This window comes from Lytechinus variegatus, chromosome 6, assembly GCF_018143015.1.
Source record: "Lytechinus variegatus isolate NC3 chromosome 6, Lvar_3.0, whole genome shotgun sequence".
NCBI classification, from domain to species: domain Eukaryota; kingdom Metazoa; phylum Echinodermata; class Echinoidea; order Temnopleuroida; family Toxopneustidae; genus Lytechinus; species Lytechinus variegatus.
In genome coordinates this window covers 6,283,613-6,308,575 of record NC_054745.1, presented here as the reverse complement: position 1 = coordinate 6,308,575, position 24,963 = coordinate 6,283,613, and the positions used below count along the sequence as shown (strand labels likewise).

The window sequence follows — 24,963 nt, the reverse complement described above, 5'->3', positions numbered from 1 at the left end:
GGACAACCTAAGAAAATAAACATCAACAGCTATACAAATATATATATTACAGCATATACAGTCTGTGTCACACAGAAAAGAAACCTGTATTCATAGATAAACTTATAACAATTTTTTTTTACTATAAATTTGACACTGAGGGTGAGAGCTAGCCTATCTGATATGCGCCGGGCTAGTGGGCAAGTTACTGGTCACTAGCCTGACGCATAACGAATAGGCTAGGTAATAGTGGAATCTCATCTGTAATTTGAGCTCAAAGGCACCCTTCATGCATGGCAGATTAGAAAGAATAATATTGAGGCATACCAGAAATGGTTTGCGCAGAAACTCACATGTGAATCTGAATCCACTCTTATTTCAGAGAACAGAGAAACCCAACCAAAAAATGCATACGAAATGCGAATGAGCAAATTGGCAAATAAGCACATTTATTGTATCGTGAATCAATGGTGTCCAAAGATAAAGCACAATCTCATTTTGACATCAAAATTGAAGTGTTCTTCTCATACTAGGTATAAAAACATAGAGGAATAAATTATTTCATTATCTAACTAAAATATAATTTGTTTGCCTTAGAAGGAGAAAGACATGGGAATGCCGGTTTCCTTTTTTCTGGGACACACTGTATATTGCATCTGAAAATATAAGGCACTCAAGACTTCAAGCACTTTTTTCATAATTCATATTTATTTTCTTTATATAAATATATATCATCTGGTGTACAAAAATACAATTTCATGTAATCGTTTTATTTATCTCACATACATACAGGACCAATTTCACAAAGTTGGTTTTTGAAAACCATCGGTTGAAACCATAGTTTAATGCAGTTTCCTGTATAAATTATGCTTATTCACTGCGTATATTAAAAAAAAATATCCAATACTGATGCGCGCTTTTGTCACAGTGCGCCAAACTGACGCCTATTGCCGTGGTTATTCACGCTATTTCATTCATGAGTCCACTGTTTTGAATTCATGAGTCCACTCTCCAAACAGTGGACTCATGAATAAAATAGCGTAACTAACCATGACAACAGGCATCAATTTGGCGCACTGTGACAAAAGCATGCATCAGTATTGGACATCTTTTAATATACACGGTAAATAAGCGTAATTCATCAAGGAAATCTGCATTAAACCATGGGTTCAACCAATGGTTTTAAAATCCACCTTTGTGAATTCAGGCCATAGATTTTGACTTGGGCTGATCACATGCAAATGATGCAGCCTTATTTGACAATTTACACACTGGTGTATCTCAAGCGGCAAACTTATTGATCATTGGGAATATTCTATTGTGTCGTCTCTCCCCTCCCCCCCCACACTCTGACTTGAGGATCACTGAATTGAATAAAACCCAAACAAAAAACAGGCAGGTCAAAGGTGGAAATTATAACAAAAAACAGAATTATACAAACCTAAGACCAAAATCATCAATCACCTTTAGAAAAAAATACTTTGATATTGTTAGGAAAATGTCGTAACTACTGATAAAAAGAACTTACAATGCAGGAATGATTTGCCTCTTCCATATAATAAGACAGTCCCCATCAAAAGCAATTTTCAGAAAGGCATTAAAAACCCATCTCTTTCATATTTTGCAGTATCATATTACTAGCATTATATAATTTCTTGTAATTATTTTCATTGTAAGCACTTTGGGCCTTAAGGGAAATGCGCTGTATAAGTAATAATTATTATTATCATTATTATTCATTGGTTTTCTATTATTGCTCAAAATCATAGAAAAACACAGTCTAATAAACAGAGTGAGTTAGAAAATAAGAATATATAAAAAACCTGGGATCAAAAATATGTATCAGAAATATGCAAGACATCATGCATCTCCGAGCATGATTACATCTTGCTTATCTTCTCCTTGCTTTCCCCTGAATCATCAAAGTCCTCTCCTATTTGAATATTGTTCAGTTTCCAGCTGTACGGCCTGTAACCTATTGTGACCTCTGACCCTGTGATAAGCTCCTGGACTTGTGATGCCTTCTCCCCCTCAAGGAATGGAATGGTCCACCTACATTATGAATAACAATTAAGAAAATATAAATCAAAAATGTGACTTATAAAGTTACAAATCTACTAAGTAAATGAAAAAGGTTTGAGAGGATTTTGAAAGAATTGACAGAGATACAATTTTTAATGAGACTATTCCACAATGCGGGGTATGCATGGACAAAGAATCTTCCCCCCCCCCCCTCGTTTCCTCCTAATTATTACATTGATGAAAGTGAAGAGGAGATAATTTTTTGGTAACAATAAATTCTTTTTGCCAGTTTCAGAATGGTAAACATTTTCCCGCACATGCCTCTGCTAGTTTATGGAATGCTTTTCCTGATTACACGTAATATCAAGTAACTTTGTAGGCTACTTCAAAGTTTCGCTCAAAAGAAATTTTTACAGCAACCTCAATGCTCGATGTTGCATATTACATAGAGCTTCTAATTTATTTCTTCTAACTGTGTACTTTTCTAGCATCTCAAGTGCATAGGATGCAAGCTGTTTAATACGTTAAAACCACAATAAAATTGCCAATTATCATTATTATTATTATCATTATTAGTTGCCTAAAAGCTCCCTTATATCCCTTGGAAATATGCAAAAAAACTGCAACATGTGAGGTATATGAACACTAATTGGGGTGCATACAGCAATATTATGGTGCAGAATACGCCACAAAGGGGAGACAAAACACCAATAAACTGACTAACTGGCTTCATACATGCAACCAAAAGGACGCCATTTGTTAAAACATTTGTTTTGTTTTTTTACAGAACTATAGTTAGAACATGAACAAGTATTTGAGGGTTCCATTATATTTGCTCCGAAGACAATTACTCCACTCTAAATTCCACATACTAATGGAATAACCAACTTCAATAATAGGTTTAACACTATACCCTACCCTTAACCTAACCCTAAACCTAACATAAAACCCTATTGCAACCCCAACCCTACATCTTAGATGAAATAAAGCCCGGAGCAATTGTCGCAGGAGCGAATGTCGTGTCACCGAGTATTAAAGAGATACGGTATATGGTTTACCTCACAACTTCAATGTCTGTTTCGGCGGCATCACTACCATACCATTTTAAGAGTGACGGAAGATTGATCTGGATAAGATAAGAATAATAAATTGACAGAGTAAATTGCATTTTAGGAGAATAAGATGGCTTCACAACAAACTTGAAATCGATCGTACGACAATTTTACATCCCAAAATTCATCACAAATCATCGTTACAATAATGAAAAAGTTACAATATTTTTGTCTAAAAGGAGGCCACATACAGTCTACAGATCTATGGGATTTTTATTCTTGAAAGAGCTGAAAAGACTAAAGAAAGATAGGAAAAGAGGCAGGATGGAACATCATGGCCCTGTCTTACAAAGAATCGATCTGATAGATAAGTACTATGGAGAGCCAGCAACATCTAAAATGCACGTCTGTTCAACATATTTTCCAGATACGCTGTACAGAGATGCCAAGTTAAAAAAATGTTGTGTGAGATTTTCTTGACTCGGCGTCTCTGCGTGCGCGCGGGCAGTACTTACACTTGTACGTTTCGAAAAGGTGCGTGCGTGAGATATGGGCTTCATCATGATATTGATCCATAATTATAATAATTATACTTGCTTATATAGCGCCTAACACTCACGTTGTCAGAAGTCTCTAAGCGCTCTACAGTATATGCAGCATAATTACCCTGGCTTTAGCAGTGCAGGTGTTACGTGCGCTGCGTTTCAAGGAATAAATTCCTGCCAGGTACCCATTTACCTCACCTAGGTTGAGTGCAGCACATTGTGGATCAATTTCTTGCTGTAGGAAATTACGCCATGGTTGGGATTCGAACCCACGACCCTTTGTTTCAGAGTCCGGAGACTAATCAACTGGGCCACAACGCTCCACGATCCATACTACAAAACCATGCGATGCACGCACATGATTCATCGTATCACGTACTAGCTGTGCGCTCTCGATTCTCGCATACTGGGGTAGACGCGACAGCGTGCGAAGGCAATCGGCCAGTGTGTATAATCTAGCAAGTACTGCTACTTTTTCTCTTTTTTTCTGTCGGGTCCCGATGCGTGAGAAAAATGGGTGCCATGCGTGAGATCGTGAGACGGGCCCTGAATCAATGCGCGAGTCTCACGCACAATGCGTGAGACTTGGTAGCTCTGGCTGTATAATCATGCACTCATCCTTTTCTTGAGAATTCAGTGTGCTTCCTTTTGTTTACAAAGGACATTAAGCACATTCGTCTCGACCAGCCACAGAAAAATTGGTTCACGCTTTAATTTCGTCCCGTCTCGATTTTGGAAACTCCCTTTTGTTTAATCTACCCCAGAATCAGTTAGTCAAAGTTCAGAAACTTCAAAACGCTGCTGCTCGCATCATTTCTCTATCCACCAGGCGCACTCACATTACTATTTTAAGATCCTTACATTGGCTCCCTGTAAAACAGCGTATTATGTTCAAGATTTTGTTTTTAACTTTCCATTGTGTTCATGGCTCATCTCCCCAGTACCTTATTTCACTGATCAAAAGTTATACCCATTCAAGATCCTTACGTGCCTCCTTTTCCAATTCTCTTGTTACCCCTAAAGTTTCCAAAACCTGGAGTGAAAGATCATTTGTTTACTCATCCTCTAAGCTATGGAATAGCCTCCCTCTTAACATCAAACAGTGCTTGACTTCTGAAACTTTCAAAAATTACCTCAAAACATTTCTGTTCAATTCTTCTTAATTTCTTTTATAATTTCCTAAAAAGCGCCTTGAGCACACTACAGAGTGGATTTGGCGCGATATAAGTCTATTCATTATTATTATTACTCCCTACAAGGAGTTACGATTGATCTGATCAATCGTAACTCTATGGAAATCCATCAGTGCCATAATATTTTCTACATGAAATTTGCAAACTGTCCTTTGTGAACAAAGGATATCACACTAAATTGTCAAGAAAATCAATTAATTTTTGAATATACATTCATATCTAGATATTTAAAAACTAAACATGCATTTTATATGTTGACTTTGCTGGCTTTCCATAGTTGCGATTGATTAGAATTGATTGGATCAATCGCAACTCTTTGTAAGACGGGGCCCAGGTCAATAGTACATGTAACTCTTTGTAAGTCAGCGTCTAGAATAGGTAGATAGCAACATACCTGTTTGGAGTCCATGTCCACGGTCATCTCTTGATTTAAATAATTCTTCGATGCCATGTCTAGCGCCCTCTTGAGATTCTGCTCTGTTTATACACTGATTGGGGGACAGGACTAAACAGAAAATGGCAGAAACAAAAGAAATTTATTGACAGAAAAAAGAAAGCTCAAACAATTTATGAAACGTAATATTGTTTATTTCTTTCATTCTTAGAAATTAAAACAGTTTACATATACAAAGGAATACAAATTTTGGTGTCCCTTTCAAAGAAATTCTGCATCGCATTTTGCAATCGCTTTTCACCTCCCAGGCTCGCAAATTATCACAACAATCTTGTATCTCTTCATCAACATTTACCGTGATTACACGTGCATGCCGATGCAGAATCGGCTTTTGGTTTATCTTGCACCGTGTTACACACCGTCAGAGCTTGCAGTGCAGAATCAGCTTGCGTAGCAAAAACCTGAAAAAATCTGTGCATCAACAATATACGTCATATTAAAGACAACGTTGGCTACGTGCGCTTACAAGTATGTTATTATTATAAAGTAAATAAAATGCGCGCCAATTGCCGATGCACAATCGGCTTTCTGTTTACACGTAGAAAAAAAAGGCCGATTCTGCATCAGCTCGCTGTTCAGAACCTACTACTTTGGTGGTGCAAAATTGTGGATTCTGCACCGAGAGCCGATGCAAGTAAATCGCGTTTACACGTAACAAAAAAGGCGATGCAGCGTGTAAACACTGTAATTATCATACCTCAGCCCCGCAGTTGAGAGCAAAGTGTATTCGAGCATCCAAGGTATCAACCATGTAAGCTAACCGAGGGTCATCGTCATGGAAACAGCTCTTCTTGGTGGAAGGGTGTGGCTTATTCCCTGTCAAGAAAAAAAAATGTTTGGCAATCAGAAATTAACAAAATACTTGTAATTCTTTCTTGTTCGTAATTATGCAACTTTAATAAAATCATCAGTCATGCTCTTACATATAGTATCACCTCCATATATAGTGACTAACATTCAATGAGATTTTCATCCAATCATGTACACTAATATCCCAGCAAGGGGGAAGCAGCATTATAATCCACCTCAATAATTCTTGTGAGAAAGCCATCATGCAAAATTTTAAGACCATGCCGCTCGCTGACATTTTACTTTTCAAGTCTTAAAAGACTTTTGAGACCAAATTTGTGACACCTGGGTAAGCGGATATAAACCAAAGATAACCGCCACACTAAGAAACATAGAGAATATTAGTGTTGTTTGTTTGTAGTTATTATCAGAACGAAAATAACAATTTCAGGGAAGGGTTGGTTCAGGGAGGTTGATTGAGCTTGAGTAGGGGAAAAAAACCTCAAGATTCTCTTTTAGATTTGAAGCAAAATGAATTTTCATCTACTGTGTGGCTCAAACCTACTAAAAGTGAAAAAAAATAAGTTAAGGTCTGAAAAAAGTTGATTGGGTCAGAATTCGGATTTTAGCGAGTAAATTTTCATCATGCAGGGTTCCTATCATTCAAAAAACAAAACAAATTCCATGACTATTATTTCAACTTTCAGTTTCACATGTTATCTATGCAAATTGCATAGTAATTCATCATTGGTAGTTGACCCTCCAAACTACTCCTGCCAGAAGTTTAAGTGTAGGTTCTGGTACTTGAAGGTATATTTGGTGAACAATTTTTGCAATATAAACACCACAGTTTGAAATTTCTCTTCATTTCTAGGCAAAATAGAACCCTGATTATGTTTTCCTAATTTGAGGCAATTATATCAAATTCCCTGACTTTCCCCTGACTGAAAAAGTAATAATTTTCTCTGAGATCCTTGATGAGCAACTGGAAACCAATCAAGAGTTAATTCCTAAAACAAACTTCTTCTACATTGATTTCAATGGTTAAAATACTCTTCTTCTCGCTCTTAAAACATCTTATGCTTTTTTGTGTAATTGTGTAACTACATTTTTTCAGTTTGCCACATCGTGAGACAACAGATTATTTCCTTTAGCGATTACATTTGTAATTATTTTCTTGATTCTGTAATTAGTTTTTATTTCATCAATGAAAAATAAAAAGAAAATAATAAGAAGAAGAAAGAGAGACTAACTTCTCAAAATGCCATGTTCTATATCATCCAAGGAATAGACTTGACCAGCAATAAGGTAGGAACTGGTCTTCCAAAAGTCCTGGACTTCAAGAACAGTTCTAGGTAGTTCTGATTGGACAGCTAAAGCATGAATGGTTAGTGCATTGTAGATGTCTGAGAATGTAAAAGTCAAAGAAAAAATATATTTGAAAGAAATGATGTTGATGATCAACAGCATTTATATTGCACTTTATTTCTGTTTAAAAAAAGAACATTCGTTAGTGGCTCATCAATTTAAAGGACAAGTCCACCCCAACAAAAACTTGATTTGAATAAAAAGAAAAAAATTCAACAAGCATTACACTGAAAAATTCATCAAAAGTGGATGTAAAATAAGAAAGTAATGGCATTTTAAAGTTTCGCTTCATTTCACAAAACAGTTGTATATGCACATCTCGGTCGGTATGCAAATGAGGAACTGATGACATCACTCACTCACTATTTCTTTTGTATTTTATTTTATGAAATATGAAATATTTTCATTTTTTCGTCATTGTCATGTGAAATGAAGTTTCATTCCTCCCTGAACACGTGGAATTCCATTATTTCAACATTTTGTGCTTCAGGCAAGGAGGTCCTAATCGTCAAATTCGTAAAAATTGAAATATTGTATAGGTAATTCAAACAATAAAAAACAAAAGAAATAGTGAGTGAGTGACATCATCGACTCTCTCATTTGGATGTAACTGGCTCGTTCATATTATAAAACTATTTTGTTAAAAATAAGCAAAACTTTGAAATGTCATAACTTTCTTATTTTACATCCGATTTTGATGAAATTTTCAGCATTGTGCTTGTCTGATTTTTTTCTATTGATTCAAATCAACTATTTTCGGAGGTGGACTTGACCTTTAAGTTAGTTACTGCACATATGCTGAAATTAGTGAGTTTTGAGGGACGATTTGAAATGTTCAATGACAAGAAAATCTTGAATTTGGTCAAAAGAGAAAACCCTATGTGAAACTTTATGTACAAACAGTCCTATGTAAAAATCAGCCCTCGCAAAATACTTCATGTGTAGCAGTACCAACCATATTGCCAAAGCTTATGACTTGACTATAAGTCAACACAAATTCTCATCTAATATAGGCCTATCTATCAAACAAAAGAAATTGAAAAAAAAAACATATTGATTTCAAATTGGCCTCCTGGTTCAGATTTCATTTTTCACTAATTACAAAAATATACTGCACATCGACATGAGAATGATTTGTATCTTTTATGATCATAACTAACATACTAGTTCATGTTGATACCATTTACAATTCAAGTACTAGTATTTGGATGTTCTTTTTCTTTAATCTTAAAATATTTAACCAACAGCTTATAAATGACATGGCTATTTTTTCAAATGAGTTTTTAAAGACATTTCCTTTTAAGAACTCCCTGTAATTTCTCATTTTGCACAAAGGATACTGATAAAGAAAGCCTTCCTCTGATCTGAGGTCAAAAGTGAAAGGTCAATGCTGCTTAGCTCTCTTGTTTTCGCTGTAAAGTCTAAGAAGAGGTCACTGCGACCCAGTTTGAAATAATCCACACCAGAACCATCTTCTGACATACACAGAGCTTTGATTCTAAAAGACAGGATATCGGGAAAAGGGAAAAATTGAAAGTAATAAGATTTAGAGTTCAATGATATGATTCATATGACAAAAACCATATGAATAGTAAAATGAATTTATAAATCATCAGCATACACAGGAATGGGCGTCGTTTCTGGGGATTTATTTAACAATTTCTGACATTTTATGGGTGAGTGGAGCAAACAAAGTTCAGCGGAACAACCAAAGAAGCTTTTTGGTCTGGTTACTGACATGCATGGTGAAGATAATGATCAATGCATGATGATGATGATGACCATGGTGATTATCATGAAGATGACAATGATGATATTCAATAAGCAGGACAATGATAATGATTTTAATGGTGGTGATGATGATGTTTAAAATGATGATTACGGTGATGAATGAAATGAATGATAATGGTGGTGATGTTGATAACGACAATGATGATAAATGGCAATGGTGATGATGATGGTGATAATGATGATGATCAATGCATGGTCAAGATGGAGATGGTCACTTGTTCACTGCTACCACCCTGCCTGTGGTGAATCTACAGGTAGGACTATGGTATGCCAATGTTGTACAGAGCACACACTTCAAAAAATCATTAAAATATCACTTTTGTGACCAAAATTACTAATTTTCATACAGTTGCAATTTATTTTTCATTAGTAACTTGGGAATAATTTTTGTATTCACCAGAGCGCTCAAAAACTTGAATTTTGGGGATATTATTGTGTACGCCCTCTGGCTAGAAAATTTTCATTTTTTGATCTCTATTTTTAATTAAGAAAAAAATGATTTAAAGAATCAAATTGAAATAAGAGCCAAGTAGTATGAGTAATAGGTGTAATGAAAACTGTCAGTGTAAAAAAACCAAGCATTTGCCCCAAAGAAAAAGAGAAAATAAGCCAAACATTGCCACACTTATTTTACCACACATGGAGATATAACTGAGAACAAGGTTATATATTATAACCTTGTTCACTGATTGAGTGGAGATGGTGGCGAGGACAATGAATGACGATCACAATGAATGACAATGATATCAGATACTATAGCACTTTATGAAAGTGATTAAAAAATATATATAAATGATATTCTATTTTGGTGATGATATTTGAATGATAAAAATCTTAGTTGATGGACTGAGCCTCTGAGTCCGAGGACAAAGAAAAGTAAAGAAAAAAAAAAGGGTTTCAAATTTCAAGATCATGAAGATCAACAAACGAATGGACATAAATATTCTGCCCTTGGCTTGGGAACTTACTTCATGATACATCTCTGTAATTCTGTTGCAAGTCTCAGAGCCGAGATAGGCTCATTTAAAATATTGTACTTGATTCCACATTCCTCTTGACGTGCCATCACTTTGTCAGTATCGGCTCACAAATCACAGACACCGCGTGAAAGAAAATGTGAAGACTAATTTCTGAATATTTGACTAGCGGCAGACAGTAGGGGCAGGTCGTCAGTCCCTCCGGCTCCAGCGGGTAAATCTGCTCATAAAGTTCGTTCAAGACAATGTATAGTTGGTCATGTCTCAATCAGTCGGCTCCAAGCCAAGCTCAGGTCAGCTCAGCCGAAGCCAAACAAGGCAGCCTCCTCTCAGATTCGGCGGCAGCGGCAGCTAGCAGCAGCCGTCACTTTGTTGCTTTGACACTGACAGCTGCAGCTCGAGCTCGCTTGGCTTGGATTTGGACCTTTACACTTTTTATCTTTATTTGCGGCAATATCGTTGATTTTTCTTTGGTTGACACTTCACTAGATTTTTTCGCTTCCCTTGACTGAATTACGAAGTTTTGTTAAAAGGAAGAAAGTTTTTATTGGATGTGGGAATTTATTAAATTATTTTCTTGCAGAAAACTTTGCACTTTTCCTCGGCGGCGCTCCCAGCTGTGATCCTGTATCATGTGATCATTCACGTGATTAGTGAAAGCAGCAGTGCATGCAGTGAAGCGTTCAGTGTTCAGGAAATAGTATTAATGTTTGTCAACATATTATTTGGTTTCCGCTATTTATTTGGGGTGAACTTTCCAAAACGGGTTTCTCTTTGAAAGATACTCTACAGTACCACAGTGTGCCACTAAAACTTGTTTCTCAACTTCGGTCCACGTCGTTTTCCATTGTGCATGTGCCCCACTAATGCAAATTCGTGTAATGGAATAAGCAACCTGAAGAGTCACTGCCATTTTCATCTGTAATTTCGGGGAACAGAATATGGATGATGCAGTTTCAGGGTCCAGAATCGAAGAGTATTCTATAGTGCCAGAGAAGGACCAGGTATCTGAAGGAAATCTTATCATAAAACGTCAAAAACCACGGTTTAATTCCATCGTCCACCCTTCTGAAATTTTGAGTGAGGCAGAAATCCGACGTGAGCTTGTGCACCCTGAGCGGATCCCATTGGTTCAACAGAATGAATCAAGTGCCAAGTGGGAGATATTAAGTGAGGTGTGCAGTGACCTTTTAACTTGTTTACAGTGGCTTGCCAAAAGAAGATTGATTTCAAACACGTACATTTGCCCGAAGTGCAGTCAGAATTGCACTTTTCAACCGCGAAGAGACCGAACAGACAAATACAACTGGACGTGCAATCCGTGCAACTTCAAGAAGAGTTTGAGAGAAGGGTCTTTCTTTGCTGGAAGTCACCTCAGTTTGCCAACGATCCTTCAGCTAATCAATCTGTGGACTTTAAAAACAAGGCACGAAGACGTCCAAGATCAGCTTTGCATAAAGCAGCGCCATACCATCGTCGATTGGTTCGCATTCATCCGCGAGATTTGTGCTCGTAAAGTTCTCGATACTCCACATCACATCGGAGGGTTGCATGAGGACACTCTTGAAGGAATCGTTGTCTACTTCGACATTTTAAACTTCACCCATTTACGCAACAAGAAACGGGAAACATACTGGGTCGTCCTGGGGATAGAGAGTGGAACGGATCGCTATTTCGTGGTTCCGATCGATACGTGCCAGCCTGCTGCAGTTGCCTTGGTTTTACGCCAGTTCATTGAACCTGGCACAATCCTCATTGGTAGGCCTTTTGAAAATGTTGATGCTACCAATCACCCAGTACCTGAAGAGCTAATCACCTTTTCTTCTGATTACTCTGTCACTTTAGACTTGAAAGCAGACTATCCCCATCTAGCATCAACATATTATGACTTTGAAGAGACAGAGCTTTGGAAGCTGATCAGACGTCGTTATAAGAGCAAGAGTGATCTGTATCGCGAGGAGGCGACCAGCACTTCTCTTTTTCAGTCTTACATACAGGAGGCCCTCTGGAGACGGATGAACTCGGATTCAGAAGATCTTTTTTCTGTGATGATTGCTGATATTGGGCATTATTACCCAGTTTAGTTTTCAAGTAAAAAATAGGAAAACATATCCCATTGCAATTTAAATTTTTTGAACTTTGAAGTTAATGAAGAATCTTCAAAATTAACGGCAAGGAAAAATTACAAAATCTTTATCATCAGGTATCTTTTGTAATACATAGTATCATCTTTTATTATCACACATGGATGAACAAATTTGATAGAGAACTGCACTGAAAAACATTCTAACAAGAGATGAATCAGAGGGGAAAAAAGAACTCTACTATCATTTAAAGGATCACTTGGAAGTCATTGCATTTTAGGAAGAGATAGAATGACATTATTGATTCACTCACCCTGAAAAGAATTAACTATCATCAATAGAAGATCTTTCATTAACTAACAGTGTAAAATGGTTATTCTGTCGCTGTGAAGCTTGTCTGAGTTCAGAGGTTCCAAGAATTTATGTTTAACTTTACGTTGATCGGAAGAACAAAAAAACAATTTGATCTTGAGTAAAGTTTAATAAAAGAACAAAAGCTTGAAGTAAATAAAAAAAAAACAGAAGTTATAGAATTGAAGAAGACTCATTCATCTTTCAATAGATTGAGATAGACCGAGTGGTGCCAAAAGTATAAATCTTCTGAAGCAGTGGGGTAAAGAAAGCTTCCAAGATGACTGAAAGGAGAAACTTCCGGTCTCACTACTATGAGAAGGTTGGATTCCGGGGAGTGGAAGAGAAGAAATCTTTGGAGATCCTCCTTAGTGAAGACCCTGTCGGTAAGAAGCAGGGTTCTTAATCGCTCTCTTTCTCCCTCCTTTCTTAACTGCATAATCCTGTCTAGTTTGATATCATTTTCTCCCCCAGTCAAATACTGTCAAATTCCCCTCATCCTCTCTCCCACTCTTCCTATTACCAGATTATGTTCGTTTTCTTTTTTCCTAAAAAGTTTTGAGGGCATTGCAAACATGTTCCTGTAGTTTGCTGTTCACCAATTATTGTCATAATTTGGTTGTAGATTTATGATTTAATAACTTCACTAATCTACATGTTCATTCTTGTTTTACAGACATTGACAAGCTTGGTAAATTCTGTGCAAGGTTCTCTGTCCCTGCTATGTTTAGACCACTTGTCTGGAAGCTTATCTTGGGTAAGTTCAAAGGTCAATGTTGTCAGAGTTAGTACTGTAAAATGTTGCGACAACTGGCATTACTTTAATAGCTAGTCGGAGGGGTCAATAAATATAGGCCTACTAACTTGCCAATCTTGATTGATTGATGGATGGATGGAATCAAGAATATCACAGGTGATTTCAATGAAATTGACGAATACCTTGACAGGATAGTCCATGAAAGCCGAAAGGCTTATATTACCAATGGGGTTCTATGTTCTTTAAACTTAAACATACATTACTACGACAAGTACTGGAATATGTTAAAAAAATACACATCCATCAGTCAAATAATTTGCAAATATCTGAAGCAAACAACAGTCTACCTAATATAAAACAAGAATTACATTTTATCATACCCTACATCATATAATGGGTGAAGGGGCCATTACACTTTTTTAACCATTATTAATTTTTTTTTTCTGTGGCGCCCTCTTTGGGTATGATCTCATTTTTCTTTTAAAAAAGCCCTTTGAACACTTTTTACAAATTTAGTGACTGGAAAAGAGAAAGCTGTGACAAGTATTCTCATCATCATCTGGTATACGGGAGTGAGGTAAACCTATCTCCCGGTCGTCAACGAAGTCATAATGGATAACATATTGCAAAACTGATACATGATGCGTGTGTGCGTGGATGTTGTCATGGTACATAGAACTGTTTGCTTTGCCAAAGTTTATCCAAGCCATTCTGATATCTTGTAGACCATTCCATGATTGAGGAGTGATGTGATATTTGTGTGAAAAGAGTAAACCGAGATATATTATTTCGGGTGGGAATCTGATGAAATATATTTTCATATAAATTCACAAAAGAGTTTTTTCCGAAATTTGTAACAAAAATCAAGTTGCATCTTTCACATCAACTGTTTAAAGCAAAAACAGTCATATAATCTCCTAATGAATTGGAATAGCGGCACCAGCACTATACTTGAAATGACTCTCAGTGATTTTCATTGGCTAATTTACTCCCAGCCAATTAGATGCATGGATTTACAGTAGCTTATAACATTTCCCAGTAAAAATCACTGACCTTGAAATTGAAATTGAAACTTCATTTACCACAATCTTAATTAATATAAAAAAACATAATAATATCAAGAAATATGAATATTTTAAATGAAGTACATTATAGATGAGAATATTAACAAGACTTTTGGAAAGATTACAGAAAAGTTACAAATAACTTCTGAATTAATGATCCTGAAATCAACACAAAACAACACATTAAAAAACAAATGAAAAAAATAAAATGCAGTTGGGAATTCCAAAACAAACAAATATCACATGAATATAATTGAATCTATATCGGTTTTAATATAAGTTTTACACTTACTGCATTAAATGGATTTTCAAATGTCTAATGAAGCTTTGTAGAGTTTTGCACTGTTTCATAATTTGAGGGAGCTTATTCCAAATAAAGTTACCCAATCATAAAAATATGTTGTTTGAGAAAGAATAATGTGCGGTGGGTTGAATTGTAACTTTTCTGCATTTGAAGGCTCCCCTATTCTTCCCTCTTTGCTCCCCTAGGCATCCTGCCCCCACACCCAAGCATCCATGATTTCGTCTGGCAGCAACGGACAGAACAGTTCAATGACCTCCATCGGGGGTTAAAGGTCATGTCATCAATCAACGAGGAAACTCCCATGAGCCTTTGCTTTCTCAAGATGTTCTTATTGGAGGAAGGAAGGCTGCCGTTGGAGGATGAGAAACTTGTGAGTGTTTAGAAATATTAACATTTCAATCAATAACATTTTAGTCTGGATACTTGACTTTACATTTATTCAAACAAAATCTACATGTAGTTTAATGTTGAAAGGAGAAGACTCGGGAAGATTCTGACATCGAGAAAACAAATGGCGTAGTTTCATACTGTGCAAAATCTGATCAAACACACTCAATTCCCCAAAATATGGCCCTGAATATATAATTGAATCTTAGGATGAGGTATTTTTTATAGATAAGCCAATGTTCGAATTGAAAAAAATACCCTTGTATTGCAAATGTCAATTTTTCCTTATTAGAGTGCCAGTACCTGGGACACCATAACGGAAAGCCTAGCCATTAACTGACTTTTGACATTGATTACATTAATAATTATATGCAATTAAGCACACGAATGAACTACATATGATTAATTTTTACATGTAGGCTTTGTGTAACTGCCCCCGAGTGAACTATTGTGGGTTTGATACATTCTTCAGAAGAGACCACATACATGTTAAAAAGCCTTTTAAATGTTTAGTTTATCAAATTGAATTATACGTTCCATTGCACTGCACCATCAATCTTTGAGTCCTTTATTAACCTTTGTACTCCATTAGGTTTTTTATTATACGCTCGTCCTAGACGTCCTAGACAGGACGTATTACGGTGTCACGCTCGGTGTCCTGTCTGTCTGTCTGTCCGTAAACTTTTCCTTGTGAATGCAATAACTTCAGTTTGACTCAACCTAGGCTCATATAATTTTGTGTGTATGATACTAGGATGGATTCGAGGAAGCCTATTGATTTTGAGGTCAAAAGGTCAAAGGTGAAGTCACCACCTTCCACTTTTCTTGCTTGACCAATAACTCCATTTTCTACATTACAGGCAGGCGTACATGTATTATGTGTTCGCCTTAGCGTCACTCTCGTTAAAACTGTAGATTGTCGTCTGTGGTGGTGGTGGTGGTGGGGTGTGTTACATATTGAATGTGTGATTATTTCATATTATAAATTCAAATTCTTAATTTTCTTGAAAACACAGTTACATGTAAAACAAAAGCAGGGTATATTGCTAAAGTTATATTTTCATTAGGTATAAAAGGCTTTTAAATACCAGTAATTTAAAGGAACTTAGAAAAGATATTGAATTTCAATTTTTATATTTTTTTTATCAGGCCAACAAAATTCATTACAGGGCCAGCAAAAATGAAGTGTGATGATTTTGGTGACCCGAACTGGTAGCCAAGAAAATAAAGTTACTATGGAGCCTTGTTTTACCCTGTTTCTTTCTATTGCAGCCAGAAAATGATGAGCATGACCTGTTTGTTACCATAGCAACCGCATCGATTGAGATGAATGATGAAGATGACTTAGAGTCCTACTGGACGGCTGTATGCGTTTTCAGGCTTGGACGCAAGATGAAGGATCAGATTAGGATCATGGTAAAGTGGTTGGGATGAGACGAAGGGCTCAGAGAAGGAGGAGGACAGTATTAAAAAAATTGTGTAGATCTTGGAATGTAGCTTGAAATGAGAAGGAATAATATGATAAGATGATGATAGAAATGATGATGATGATGGTGATACTGATAGTAATGGTGGTCATGATGATGATGATCATGATCATGACAATGTTGATGGTGGTTATGTTAATGGTGATGTTGATATTTATAGTAATTGTGGTAATGATGATGGTGGTGATAATGATGTGATGATGATGATGATGATAGTGATGGTGATGATGATGATAATGATGATGATGATGATGATGATGGTGATTATGATTATGGTGATGAAAATGATGATGATGATGGCAATTATGATTTTGATTATGGTGATTAATACCATGGTCACATTTGCTCTACGGCGGCCGTACGGCGAGTCGAAAACAGTCGTTTTAACATATTTTGGTCATTCCATGCCAATTCACCCAATGAAAGTGCAATTTTGCACCCGACCCTCTCGGAATTCGTTGTAAATTGGTATACATAAAATTCACCATGGCCCAGGCACAAAACAAAAAAAAATAGTCAAATCGGTCCATCGGTTCTCGCGCTACAGCCCGCCCTTTTCTCCTTGTTTTGACAAAAATGGGCGTGACCTTCAACTTTCAATGGCCATTGCGTCGTAACGTGTTGACCAATTTTCACGAAACTGGTACCATTTAATAGGAAATTCAGAGAGGAATCCAAAACATGCATCAAATAATGTATTGGAGCGATTTATAAGGTCGTGACCCTTGACCTTTACTTTGACCTTGAATTTGACCCCCGGACAAATAATTTTTTTACTTGATTTTCATGTATGTTAATTATTTGTATGATATTGACAAAATATGTTAAAACCAATGATGATATTTTATTTCTTCACCTTTAAAAACTCTTCCAAAGATATCATGAAATTTCACTCTAGTCCCACATACTGATATTCATGTTAGTAAAGTGTTCACCAGTTACATGATTTCTTCCCATCTTTAAGTCACAGTATGCAAACACATGATAAGAAATTAAGCTCATCAGTTCAAAAATGAAACATTAAACATTTATGCTCATGAATAGGTATCTGTTTAGGCATTTTTATGTTCAGCAATATATATCATATATATATATTATGGGAGCCTTGAATAAGCATATACTCAACAATCTGATGATAAAAGTAAACACTTTACTAAGAAGAATATATATATATATATATATGATATATATTGCTAAACATCAAAATGCCTAAACAGATACCTATTCATGAGCATAAATGTTTAATATTTCATTTGTGAACTGATGAGCTTAATTTCTTTTCATGTGTTAGTTTGCATACTTTGACTTAAGATTGGAAGAAATCATGGAACTTTTGAACACTTTACTAACATGAATATCAGTATGTGGGACTAGAGTGAAATTTCATGGTATCTTTGGAAGAGTTTTTAAAGGTGAAGAAATAAAATATCATCGTTGGTTTTAACATATTTTGTCAATATCATACAAATAATTAACATACACGAAAACCAATTGAAAAAATTATTTTTCCGGGGGTCAAATTCAAGGTCAAAGTAAAGGTCAAGGGTCATTACCTTATAAATCGCTCCAAGACATTATTTGATGCATGTTTTGGATTCCTCTCTGAATTTCCTATTAAATGGTACCAGTTTCGTGAAAATTGGTCAACACGTTATGACGCAATGGCCATTGAAAGTTGAAGGTCACGCCCATTTTTGTCAAAACAAGGAGAAAAGGGCGGGCCGTAGCGCGAGAACCGACGGACCGATTTGAATAATTTTTTTGTTTTGTGCATGGGCCATGGTGAATTTTATGTGTACCAATTTACAACGAATTCTGAGACGGTCGGGTGCAACCACTGGGTGAATCCAGATGGAATGACCCATTTTGTACCAACTACATACAGGTGGTTTGAATTAAAATTAATAAAACGGCTGTTGTTGACTCGCCGTACGGCCGCTGTAGAACAAATGTGACCAAGGTATTAGATGATGATGATGATTATGATGATTATGGTGATAATGATTATGGTGATAATGATGATGGTGATGGTGATGAAGATGATGATGAATATGGTGATGATGGTGATAATGATGGTGGTGATCAGGGTGACCAGATTACACAAAATGAAATACGGGACATTTGACCAACGAAGATCAATAAAGAAGCCCACACACAAAGTATTAGACTTGTGAAAAATATAAAGAATTGGAAGAGAAGGTGAACGAAAGAATAAAGGAGAAAGAAAAGAGATGATTGAGGAAGAAAGAAAAATAAAGGAAAAACAGGAAAAATAACAAATAGTTAGAATAAAGAATGAAAGAAATAATAAAAGAGATAAAATATAAGGTTTCCGTCATTCTTTGAAATTAATATAGAAAGAAAGGGAAAAAAAAGATAGAAAAAAAGAAAGAAAGAAAGAAAAAGAAAGAAAGGAAGGGAAGATGAAAAAATGTCTGAAAGACAAAATAAAGGAGAGAATTAAAGGGGACAAGGTAAGAAAAAAGAGGAAAGTAATAATGAAGGAAATAAACATGTTTCCTTCATTCTTTGAAAAAAAGAAAGAAAGAAAGAAGAAAACTGGGAGGAAGGAAGAAAGGAAGGGAAAGGAAGAAAGAAACAAAAGAAAGAAAGAATAAGGGAAAAATAAGAAGGGAAAAAGGAACAAAGAGCGGAAGGGAAGAATGAAGGGAGGAGAGAACGTAAAAAAGAGAAAATAATGGGAGGAGAGAAAGAACGAAAAGAAACAGGAGACGAAGAGAGAAGGAAGCCAAGGTAATTATAAGGGAAAAATAAAAAAGGATATTTGATGAAGAAGGGAAGAAAAAGAAGGAAAGAAAGAAAAATGAACAGAGAGAGAGAAAAGAAAATGTCTAGGAAAGAAAGAGAGGAAATGAAGATAGATGGAACAAAAAGGGCAAGCAAAAAAGGTAGGGTATATAAAGAAAAGGGGAAAAGTTCAAACTTCAAGTAAACAAAAAATCCAATCATCTAATAAAAATCATAATTTTATTTGGTGTTTTTTAAAATGTATTTTTAAAAATTAAAAAATAAAATGTTTTAGAAATTAATAAAATTTCAAAGTGAACACATTGTCAAACTTAAAAATTAGGTGAAACATTGCGGCATCGTATAAACCAAGACCCAAAAACGAAAGCTGAAACAACTAGATCTATGAAAAGTCAATAACTTGTTCCTCCGATTACATCTCCAAATCATTAATCTGAGAATCCATTTTATAGTTATAAGTATTTCCCGCCGATTTTGTGATTAGTGGTGGAAACTGTTTATCATGTGAGATTGTTTGCACCATTGAGAATTTGCTTCGATCCTACATGCCTAGCTTGTAGCCTGCCACACACAGGCAGGAGGCCAGTTCATTTGCAATGTATTGGGTTAGCAAGAAATCACCACAGAACTTGTAAAAGTTTACTGTTATCGATTTAATTGTTGTCCCTGCTTCTTCAGCTGTTGGTTATTTAATGAAAATTTGTCACTTTTATAACTACATTTTGTTCAATATTCTGAAATACGGGACAAATAGGCGTCCCGGGAAGGGTTTGTCGGGACGCCGGGACACAGGAGCAAAATACGGGACAATCCCGGAAATACAGGACGTCTGGTCACCCTGGTGGTGATGATGATGATGACGATGGTGATGATGGTGATGATGATGATGACGATGGTGATGATGATGACGATGATGATGACAGTGATTCTAATGACCACAATGTTGTAAAATGATAACATAATGATCATGATTTTGTAAAATAATTTTGATAAATAAAGTTGATGGCATTTTTGTAGATGGATTTATAGATGGATAGTTGATAGATAGATAGATATGTTTTATTAATAAAAATCCAGACATCATCGCGGCTAAGGCTGAATTGCGATGTATTTACAAGGAAATAATGACACAAAAAGTATTCAAACAATAACAGAGATAATTTCAAATAAATGATATAGATAAAGTTTGGTATTGAAAGTAATTGTGTTGTGGAATTCTAGAAAGAAATTTTAACTGAAAGTGAATTGTGTGTTGGGACATTAATAGTTTGTATGCCATTGTAGTATTCGAAAATCGGAAATAGTTAACAATAAAGCGGAAAAATTTTGAAAAAAATTGTAAAATCATTCTTTATAGACTTTCCTTTACATTTTTTTATTTCCCTTTATTGTAGCCAAGTACATTCAAGACTATTCTAAAAAAGGAGGACCCAGAGTTGTACAATCATCTGCTAATTATTAGTAGTCTGGAGAAGCTTCCATATTCCTCCTGGTTCAACGCACTGTATGCTGGAGTACTTCCCACGGATGCATTAAAGCGGTCAGTGTTCGAAGATGTTGATAATAGAGTGCGAGTTAGCTCATTTGTTAAGTACTTTCCTGTGATCTGAATATCTAAACTCAATAAGCAATTTTGCTAGCCAAGTCTATTAAAGGCTATAAATGCTTACAATATTACTACTTTCCATTGAATACTGGCCCGGGGCCTATTTCATAAAATTTGCAATAGCTGTTAAATGCTATAATTCCTTCTATCTGGTTGGCTGGTGTTAAATTTGTAAAAGAAATGGTGCATTTATTAGTACAACAGGCCTTTATGAACTGGGCCCAGATTACATTAAAGAGAAATGCCAGTAATTGCAGTAAACACTGCTTTCATGAGAAAGTCTGTAAAATAAGGCTTAATTGTAAGTATATCATCGAGGATCTAGATCTGGTACAGTTACATAAACTGAACTTAGTGAAATCTTGAAATCTACGCTGAAAAACGTTCACACTGAAGATCACCAACACAGAAAAGCGCACGTGGGACAGTGTATAATTACTGCATTGAATGTCGGGCCCGACGCTTGACCCGAATCCAGTGCTTATTTGCTGATTTCTCAGCAGTTACACAAATTTCTTCCAGAATCCTTTGGCATATATGTTTTATCTATACAAACAGACACTTTGGTGGTCATTGCATTGGATTCTGTACGAACTCATTTTGATATCGTTACCAAAACTAGCATTTACCTGTAAAGCAGGGAAGTAAGAGGGAGATCTCACGTCCCTTATTAAAGGGATTATTTCACTTCATTCAGGATGTAAAAATCATTTTCTTTCTTGCAGCTAATGTTGTAATCATAATTGCAAACCTTTAGGTTCAACATGAATCACCCAGGAGTTTTGTTATTAAAGCTAATTGGTCACTTAATTGCTCCACTAATGATGACTATAGTCACGATCATCCAGGTGGACCCCTTTATACATGTACTATAGGTTCTCTTGAAATTGCATAGCAGGGGGGGGGGCAAAGAACAGCCCTCCCCCCGATCTCGGCTGATGATCGTGCAATCGCAAATTCAGATGTCACTTGTACCAAAGTATTTGAATTTATTTTTGATTAATTACTTATGCTAATTAATCATAATTTGACTGTAAATCCATAGAGCTATTACATAGCTTCATGGCATATCTTTAAATATTGCCCCAAAGCTGCTAGTTTCTGGTTTGTACACTTTTCTTCACGATTATTATATTAAAACATTGCAATATCAACGTTTTTTCTTACATATTTTATATTGTTTTTTATTTCTTATGTATTTCCTAGTTTTTTACTTAATTATTTTCATTGTTTTTTTTTCTATGGAAATGGTCGGCAACACTATTTCAGTCATAAATGACATGAAATCTATTGCTTCTAATCAGTAGAGATAAAAATAATGATGCATTTATGAATTCTGGCTACATACAGAATTTACTGGACATTGGATACGTATATGAAACCACGTTTTTGAGCAATTTTGGATCTAACATGCACTTTTCAAAAAGTTACGTAACATACCCCCATGTCACAAATTTGGCCTTAATAGCATGAGACTTTAAGGAAAAATTCTTGAAATGACACGACAAGATATTATCGTGTTACAGATTTATCAGGAAAAATGTTGAGAGGGGTCCCCCCCCCCCCCCCCGACTTGATGGGGTTAAGTTAGCATCAAATGCTATGGGACTTGAATACTCATTTATCTACATGACTATATTGAAATGTTTGAATTGTAACTCTAATGGTTTGATAATTCTGTTTGCTGCCCTCAGTGTTTGGGATCGTGTACTAGGAGGAGCTAGTCGGGTCCTGATCTACGTGGCTCTCACTCAGCTCTTAACACATCGTAAGACACTGATGGGAATAGGGACGGCAGATCTTGTGTCTCAATATCTACACCAGGTGAGAATTAAGACACTGGCTCATTCCAAGTTTGGTGTAGGTGCTGGTGTTGGTGTTAAAGGGGAAGTTCACCCTGACAAAAAGTTTATTGTAAAAATAGCAGAAAAAATAATAAAAAATATTGCAGAAGGTTTGAGAAAAATTCATCAAATAATTAAAAAAGTTATTAGAATTTCAATTTGATTTGTGACGTCATATGCGAGCAGCATTCCTACATAGCGAATGGTAAAAAATCAATGAAATGTCATTTTCTCAGAAAATTGAAAATGGTTTTCACTGTAACTTTTGTATATCAATAGACAAATCATTTCATACCCGATCATGAAAAGAAAACATAATTAAGTCATCAGGAACCATACAAAATTTGAAATTCATACATTTTATATTACATAACACATGGGGCAGCTGCTCGTTTATGACGTCACAAATCCAAAATTTTGAACTCTAATAACTTTCTTACTCTTTAACGGATTTTCCTCAAACCTTCACCAATATTTTTTACTATTTTTTCTGCTTTTTTCACAACAAAGTTTTCTTCAGGGTGAACTTCCCCTTTAAAAGCCCAATTGAGGTGTCGATCTACTTTGGGCTGCTTTTCACAATAGAGTGCCCAATTCTGCAACATTGGATGAACTTTAACATTGCAGTGAATGGATATCTAGGGGGTTCTTTACGATTTTCCTGTGCTATTTTGAGCATTTCCGAAACACGTGTTTATTTTTTCTGTGGTGTCCTCTCATATGACTGAGGAAGCGATAGTTCAATTCAATTCAATTCAAATTTATTTCCACAATTAAAAATATACGTATGTACAAATCATTGACATTGAAAGATGTATTACACGTGGAGGGGTCAAAGAAAGCATAACTGCTTGTATAAATTGGCCCCTAAAGTATAGAATAAGTCATATTAATACATGTAAAGTAAACAAACAATATAATCATAACATAATTACAAATACGTCTAAGAGAAGGGAGGGGATAGTCATTTTATTCACTGAAATAAGAAAGTGATTATTTGCTTTATATTCCACATCAGAAACACTCTAATCATAGAAAGAAGGAGGGAGTATATTCCTTGCAAACAGTGACTCGTGTAGTGTACAGTAAACTAAAATTATATTGATAATTATACTGATTAATATTCATGTTCCATAACCATTTTATAAAAATAATTTCGATTGAAAAAAAACATACATCCATCTGCATGGAATATACAAATTTTGACACATACTTAGCAGGGGCCGTGAAACGGTTGCAAAAGTAGGGGGGAGCTGACCATGCAAAAATCATAATCAAATGATCATTTTTTTCATTTTTGTAAACAGTTTTGGAAAAGAGTGTGGGGGCTGAAGCTCTGCAGTCCCCCCATTTCTGTGGCCCCTGCTAAGAACATAAACCAAAGTGGAGGAAAATACTAAAAAGCAAAGCTTGTAAGATGAAGATTTTTTTTTTACTTTATCTTTACACAGATGCCATTAGACAATGCTGAAGTTCTTGTCAATGAAGCCATTGAATTCTGGGAAAAGGATGGTAGTCACCTGAGACCAGAGCAATCAGTCACATGATCAATCACATGACCTTGGACTATGTATGAGCAGTATTAGACTCTTCTGTTTAAAGAAGCCATCCACATAGAGGCGTGTGGAAAGTGTGCTTTTGCACCGTCTGATTGGTCATGAGTGGTCACATGATAATGACACTGAAGGAAAGTCTGCTGCCACAGATTGTGATTGGTCAACCAAGGGTCACATGATAAGGGACTTTATCAGGAAAGATGCTTGAAATTGTCAAAGGATGATGAAAATGCCTTGTGGTTTGAAATTATTTTGAGGTTCTTAAAGACTAGAAAGAATTATCTTGTATAAAGCTTTGTTCTTGAAGGATTTTAATCAAAATCTGGGGCCTGTTTCATAAAGGACTTGCAACTGTTGTAACTTTGCCATAATGACAACTACCATGTTAACAGGGCTCGAGCAGCCAATCATAATTAAGGTTCTTGAAGGATTTTAGTCAAAATCTGAGGCCTGTTTCATACATGACTTGCAACTGTTGTAACTTTGCCATTATGACAACTACCATGTTAACATGGCTCAGCAGCCAATCAATCAAGGTTTCCATCGTGGTTGCCATAATGGCAAAGTTACAACAGTCGCAGGTC

General features: G+C 35.8%; 2 protein-coding genes across 4 annotated transcripts; one reads left to right on the top strand and one right to left on the bottom strand.

The window, feature by feature from the left end:
• Nucleotides 1-1,537: 1,537 nt before the first annotated feature.
• Nucleotides 1,538-10,481, bottom strand: LOC121416921. The gene is made up of 7 exons (XM_041610451.1): nt 10,162-10,481; nt 8,743-8,900; nt 7,288-7,440; nt 5,943-6,061; nt 5,186-5,296; nt 3,060-3,127; nt 1,538-2,031 (listed from the first exon to the last, which is right to left on the bottom strand). Exons 1-5 carry the CDS (start codon nt 10,257-10,259, stop codon nt 5,273-5,275), a joined length of 552 nt encoding a protein of 183 aa, XP_041466385.1. The 5' UTR covers nt 10,260-10,481; the 3' UTR covers nt 1,538-2,031; nt 3,060-3,127; nt 5,186-5,272.
• On the top strand, nt 10,301-24,686 carry LOC121416920 (TBC1 domain family member 7-like). 3 transcript variants are annotated; one of them, XM_041610449.1, is made up of 8 exons: nt 12,173-12,261; nt 12,817-12,991; nt 13,282-13,362; nt 14,916-15,100; nt 16,390-16,533; nt 20,768-20,913; nt 22,674-22,803; nt 24,275-24,686. In XM_041610449.1, the coding sequence occupies exons 2-8, from the start codon at nt 12,886-12,888 to the stop codon at nt 24,368-24,370; spliced, it is 888 nt and encodes a 295-aa protein (XP_041466383.1). In that variant the 5' UTR covers nt 12,173-12,261; nt 12,817-12,885; the 3' UTR covers nt 24,371-24,686. The 3 variants fall into 3 exon arrangements, with proteins under 3 accessions (XP_041466384.1, XP_041466383.1, XP_041466382.1); XM_041610450.1 differs by lacking the exons at nt 12,173-12,261; nt 12,817-12,991 and adding an exon at nt 10,301-10,384; XM_041610448.1 differs by lacking the exon at nt 12,173-12,261 and having other exon boundaries at nt 12,418-12,991.
• Nucleotides 24,687-24,963: the final 277 nt, after the last annotated feature.

Bases quoted from the DNA above. Each gene is read 5' to 3' on its own strand.
- LOC121416920 (XM_041610449.1), top strand. From the start codon at position 12,886: ATGACTGAAAGGAGAAACTTCCGGTCTCACTACTATGAGAAGGTTGGA. The intron at 13,363-14,915 runs GTAAGTTCAAAG...TTGCTCCCCTAG, and splicing joins TGTCTGGAAGCTTATCTTGG to GCATCCTGCCCCCACACCCA. The intron at 15,101-16,389 runs GTGAGTGTTTAG...TTTCTATTGCAG, and splicing joins CGTTGGAGGATGAGAAACTT to CCAGAAAATGATGAGCATGA.
- LOC121416921 (XM_041610451.1), bottom strand. From the start codon at position 10,259: ATGGCACGTCAAGAGGAATGTGGAATCAAGTACAATATTTTAAATGAG. The intron at 6,062-7,287 runs GTTAGTCTCTCT...TTTTCTTGACAG, and splicing joins AGAACATGGCATTTTGAGAA to GGAATAAGCCACACCCTTCC. The intron at 5,297-5,942 runs GTATGATAATTA...TTTTCTGTTTAG, and splicing joins CTCTCAACTGCGGGGCTGAG to TCCTGTCCCCCAATCAGTGT.